Below are 5,902 nucleotides of genomic sequence, written 5' to 3'. Positions count from 1 at the left end.
ATACACACACACACACACACACACCGTATATGAACCATCCATTTTACACTAAGCTCTCTGCTGAGTCTCCATATGAACTGCCTACTTAGCATGATACATGCTAAATGGCGTTGGAGTCCACTATCCAAATAACTGTCCACACACAGTCCCTCCTTCACAGCTAGTCATGGGAAGTAGAAAAAGAACAAAACCTGATCCAAGCAAATTAGTCCATTCTTTTTCATTAACTGACAACAGTAATCAGTTTGCTAGAGCAACTCCACAATGTCCTATTCAGATACCTAGAGGAGACAGACATTACCCGATTTCACCTCCAGTAGAGACCAAAAGGAGACCGTGCTATTGCTGCTGATGCTAGCAGTAATGAGGAGCATAATGACTTCACTTAAGCAAAATGATCGGTTTTTCTTTCTGCTTTTGGAGGTCAGTACTAAAGGAGATTTGAATATAGCTGGCCCCACTGGTCAGACTCTTAAGTCACTGTGTGGCTTCTGCACACTCTACAGAGGAAGGAAATGGTTTTCCTTCTTCCTTTTGCTACAGATACAGCAAGTAAACCAAGGCTGTAGAAGCAGCTGTTCAGCACCTGAATAATTTGTAGCAAAGGCAAAACACTGTGCTGCCACTACCAGTGCAGATAATGAGATAGCCATGGAGACCCAGCTGCTGCAGGGAAATGCCTAACCCTTCAATGGGCACGAGAGGGAGCTCTGAGCCAAAGCACAGAAAACACCGCTGAGCAGATTACCAGTGGGCATGGTAACAGGCGCTGCGCAGAGGCTGTGAAGATGGGGGAGGGCCGAGAGCATTCTTAATAAAACCCCGGCAGCACTAGGGCTTAACAAATCAGACAGGGCTTGGAAGGGTATTTTGTGGTGGAAAAGGGGAAACCTGGAACATGTCCAAGTTCTCGATACCTTTTCAGGTTTTTCATTCGCACCCTGAAAATCGGACAAGTGGACTGACAAACTGCAGTAATACTGTGAAGTCTGTCACAATGAGAAAGGCTTTCCCACATTCATCTGAGCCTCAGAAACACTCTTGAGATAGAGGTGATTCTATTACTCCAGTCCACACACAGGGAAAAGGATTCAGAGAGGTAAGGATTTGTCCAAAACATGAGGCCAGAAAGTGGCCGAATCCAGCAGTTCCAACCCAAAAGCTGAAATTCCAGACACTGTGTGCCATGCTACACTGAGTTCTTTCATTTCAACTGAAAGGCAAAGACTGTTCCCATCCTCCGATCTTTCCAAAATGAACAGGGAAGGCCAGAGAGAAAGGAGCACTAGACATATCCACCCAATGAAACAAAGAATGCTGTGACTCCCAAACAAATCCTGTGCTGGGTCTCTATCGTAGACTTCATGGGCAACCTGAACACGATACAAGACAAACGACTTCAGCCTCATTGCCTCCAAACCAGTCCACCTATCTACAGTTATGAAATCGCAATCCACTTACCCTATAGTGATGAAGTCTCCTTTGCTGACACTGTCGGGTTCAATGCAGATGTTCATAAAATCTTCTGTGCTCTGAAAGATTAAGATAGACATCAATACTCTGAATTCTGGCTGATTCGGCCTGCTGCCATCCTTAAGCCCTGCAGGCTCATATTTTGAAGCTGTGTATGAAGGGGGGGAGGGGGGACTTAATCCTGAATATATTTTGGTTCCTTTTTTTATATTAAGACCTTTATTGCGATATAATTTACATACCATAAAATTCATCTCTACTGTTTGTTTTTTGCAACATATACAAGATAAATAAAAACTCAGATTTGGAGGTTTGTCAAAACTAAGAGTGGGAGGTTTATGAAGTTCTGTCACAAATAACCAAAGCTGTTAGAGTCCCTAGGATTCACTCCCTACAGGCCAAGCTTTCAGCCCTCTATCCCAGGAAGTCTTACTCCACGTCAGCATCACACCACACCTGCTATAGCAGCGTGCTGGGTAGGGCCCAGTGTCTCTCTTTAAATGCTGTACACACAGATTTGGTGTGCAGCCAGAGCTTAGGAGAAGCAATCCACTTATGTCATGGTTAAAGCTTTAAGAACTTTCCATTCCAACCAAAGTTCTGGGAGAGCTGAACTACAAGGAAGTGGCTATAAAAATACTTAGTTCTAATACCACTCCCCCAATTTACTAGCAGTCAGTGGCTAGCAGTACACACCTGGCCCTCTGAAATTCAGTCCCATCACTCTTTCCTTGTCTGCTTCAAATAGAGGTTTGATTCTTTGTGGACAGGTTCAAAATCTGTAGCCCCAGGATAACTCCCAGGCCTCTGAGAGCTGACAGCTTTTGCCAAAGATTAAAGGCCAGACCAGAGCACAACTTTATCTCTCAACTGGGAATTACAAAACATAGAGATGACTTTGCTCTAAGTTCATCTTTTATTTAATATCAACCGACTTACTGAGTGAATTCCTCTAGGTGCTAAAAAACCCCAACAATTTCTGCCTATGAAGTACTTACCTTCTACCAGAGAAACTGGAGAGGATAAACAAAAACAAAACAAAAAAGCAGCCATAACTTAAAAATACAAATGCTAGAGCATATTAGAAGTATGTTAGAGTATACCAGTATAAAAATAGTAAATTATGGAATGAATATATATGTCATAAATTATGGAATGAATATCCTATATAATAAAAGGATAATAGGCAAATAGACTGAACGGCAGAACTGAACCAATCAAAGTGTAATATGCTAATGATATGCTAAGGCTGCTCAACCGCTCGCTATGACGTGCACTGACCACCAGGGGGGCAGATGCTCCAACTGGTAGGTTAGCTTGCTGCTGGGGTCCGGCCAGTCAGGACTGAGCGAGATGGGTGGACACGCCCTGGAGTCCTCCTGTGGTCCCTGCCCGGCCCGATCGTGCACCTATGGGGTCCCTCAGCCTGGCCTGCATCCTCTCACAATCCGGGACCCTTCGGGGATGTTGGAGAGCCGGTTTCAGCACAACCCTGCAGGCCACTCCACTTGGGAGGGCACCAGATGCAGGGCTCATGGCTGGCGAGCGCTGATGCTGCAGCGCCAGCCTCTCCCGATTGGGACTGATTGGGCGTGGCAGGCACATTGGGCCGGGGTGAGCGGGAGTGGCAGGTAGGAGCTGCAGGCAGCAAATTTGTGCACCAGTGGGGTCCTTTGGTCTGGCCTGCACCCTATCACAATCCAGGACCCCTCAGGAGATGTTAGACTGCTGGTTTCAACCTGATCCCTGCAGGCCAGGCTGAAGGACCCCACCAGTACACGAATCCATGCACCGGGCCTCTAGTATGCATATAAGATCTTTGGTTAATCTCCTCCCATCCTCCCTCTTCCCCCTTCCCTCTGAGATTCATCAGTCTGTTCCATGTTTCCATGCCTGTGCACTGAACATCTGCCCACTGGTGATCAGTGCATGTCATAGCTATTGGTCAAACGGTCACTTAGGCTTTTAAATATAGAGTTTAGAGTCTGTTAGGAAAATGAGAGAAGAAGGAACACCAAGTGACATTGGTGTAGTACTGATACTTTTAAAGAGGGTCCACGTGGGCCTCATTGAGAAGGTAGCCTCTGAGCAGACACCTGAAGGAGGTGAGAGAATTAGCGTGGGTATCCAGGGCAGTGGTTCTCAAACTTCAGCAAGCATCATTTGGAAGGCCTGTTAAAACGCAGACTCTGACCTCATGCTCAGAGTTGATGGTTCAGTAGATCTGGGCAAGGCCCAAGAATTTTTGTTTCTAACAAAAGTTCCCAAGTGAGGCTGCTGTTGCTGATCTAGGCCCACACTTAGAGAACCACTGGTCTAGGGGAGAGTGATCCACACAAAGGTGAAAGAACAGTGAGGAGCTAGCATGGCCAGACAGAGTGGGTGAGGGGATACCTGGGTGAAGCCAGAGAAGACGGGAGATAGCGCATAGGGCCTTGTAGAAATTCCACAAGATTGGCTGTTAGGCAGAGTGAAATGGGAACCACAGGAAGGTTCTAAGCAGAGAAAGAAAAATCTGGCTTCATTTGAATAGGATCTCTCAGGCTACCATGTTTAGAATAAAGGGGGAGAAGGAAGAAGTGGGAGACCACATAGGAGCCTGCTGCAAGGCTTGGATCAGGTAGCGGAAGATCCAGTGAAGAGCTGGCAGTATTTAGAAGGTGAAGCCACCAGGACTTCCTCAAAGATCGATGTGAGGAGAAAGAGCAGCCAGGAGTGACACCGAGGTGTCTAGCCCAAACAAATTAAAGACTGGAATTACAGTCGACCACAACAGGGAGGAGTGGATAAAACAGGTCTCAAGGGTGCAATCAGGTGCTCAGTTCTGGACATGCTAAGATTGAAATGTGTATTAAATATCTAAGAGGACAGGTTACGTAGACAGTTATACATACAAGTCTAGGATTTGTCTTTTGCAAATAGTGCGATTACAAAAACCAATGTGTTGTTCTGCATTGACAGATAAAATGAGCAAACCTTATCTCAATAGATGCTGGAAAAGTTCCTGATAAAGTTAAATATCCACTCATGATAAAAACTCTTAGCAAACGAGGATAGTAGGAACTTCCTTAATCTTATAAAGGGCATCTGCAAAAAACCATCACACTCAAGAACAAAGCAATGAAACCTTTCTTTCTACGGCAGGAATAAGGCAGTAATGCTTCTATCACTATTTCTATTCAACACTGCGCTGAGGTCCTAGCCAATGTGGTAGGTAAAATAAAATTAGAAGGCTAAGTATTTGAAAGGAAAGAACAAAACTTGCACTATTTGCAGATGTGATTAAATCGATATAAAATCCAAAGGAATCCATAAACTTAATATAACTAACTAGAATTTAGTTTGCTGATTTACCATCGATATAAAAAATCAATTACATATTCTACTAAATCAGATAGTTAAAAAATGAAACTTTAGGCGATACTTTTTACAGTCACATCAAAAAGTAAGATTACCAGATATATATATACACACACACACATACATATGTATATATACACATAGCAAAGACAAAATGTTATAAGAGAAAACTATGAAACTTCATTGAAGGACATTGAAAATCTACACAATGGAATACTACTCAGCCGTTAAGAAGAAAGAAATCTTACCCTTTGTGACAGCATAGATGGACCTGGAGAGCATTATGCTAAGTGAAATGAGGCAGTGAAAGCAGAGAAAGACAAGTACCATATGATTTTACTCATATGTGGAATTTAATAAAATAACAAAATAGAAACAGACTCATAGAGAACAGACTGACAACTGTCAGAGGGGAGGGAAGTTTCGGGGCTGGGTGAAAAAGGCGAAAGGATTAAGCAAAAAACAAAACCCCTCATAGATAAACAATAATATAGTGATTACCAGAGGGGCAGGGGGATGGGGTAAGGTAGAAGAGGGTAAAAGGAGTAAGATGGTGATGGAAGGGGACTTGACTTGGGGTGGGGGACACACAATATAATATACAGATGATGTATTATAGAATTTTACACCTGAAACCTATATAATTGTTAACCGGTGTCATCCCAATAAATTCAATGAAAAAATAAAAATCTAAATAAATACAGAGCGATGCCCATTCAGTCAATAGGAGAGTCAATATTGTAGAAATGTCATTTTCCCTCAAATTGACCTACAGGTGTAATTCTGATCAGTGTAACAGATTTTTATGTGGAACTTAATATAATAAACATCCCAAGGGATTTATAGAGGTCAAAGAGTCAAGAATAGCTAGGAGATTCTTTAAAAATAAGGAAAAACTGGACCTGTAAAACAATAATAATTAACAGAAGCACAGAACTAGTACAACTATAGGAAAATAGAGCAACTGAATAGAGAAACTACAGACATTTCCACATGTGCAGACACTTGATGTTCGACAGGTTTTGCAATCAGTGTTGTGTGTGTGTGTGTGTGTGTGTGTGTGTGTGAG

The 5,902-nt window shown here is 43.1% G+C and overlaps 1 protein-coding gene across 3 annotated transcripts in view; it reads right to left on the bottom strand.

Annotated features, from left to right (window-relative positions):
• The window catches only part of AGK (acylglycerol kinase), a 78,068-nt gene that overhangs the window by 2,569 nt on the left and 69,597 nt on the right, over window positions 1-5,902 (bottom strand). For all 3 annotated transcript variants that reach the window (XM_014546740.1, XM_005875019.2, XM_005875018.2), the window contains exon 14: window positions 1,462-1,532. In XM_014546740.1, coding sequence (XP_014402226.1) covers window positions 1,462-1,532 — 71 coding nt within the window. The remainder of the gene's footprint in view (window positions 1-1,461; window positions 1,533-5,902) is intronic.

Source organism: Myotis brandtii, unplaced genomic scaffold (assembly GCF_000412655.1).
Source record: "Myotis brandtii unplaced genomic scaffold, ASM41265v1 scaffold455, whole genome shotgun sequence".
Classification (NCBI taxonomy): Eukaryota; Metazoa; Chordata; class Mammalia; order Chiroptera; family Vespertilionidae; genus Myotis; species Myotis brandtii.
Note: the sequence above shows the minus strand (reverse complement) of the source record. Positions and strands in the feature narration are given on the sequence as shown.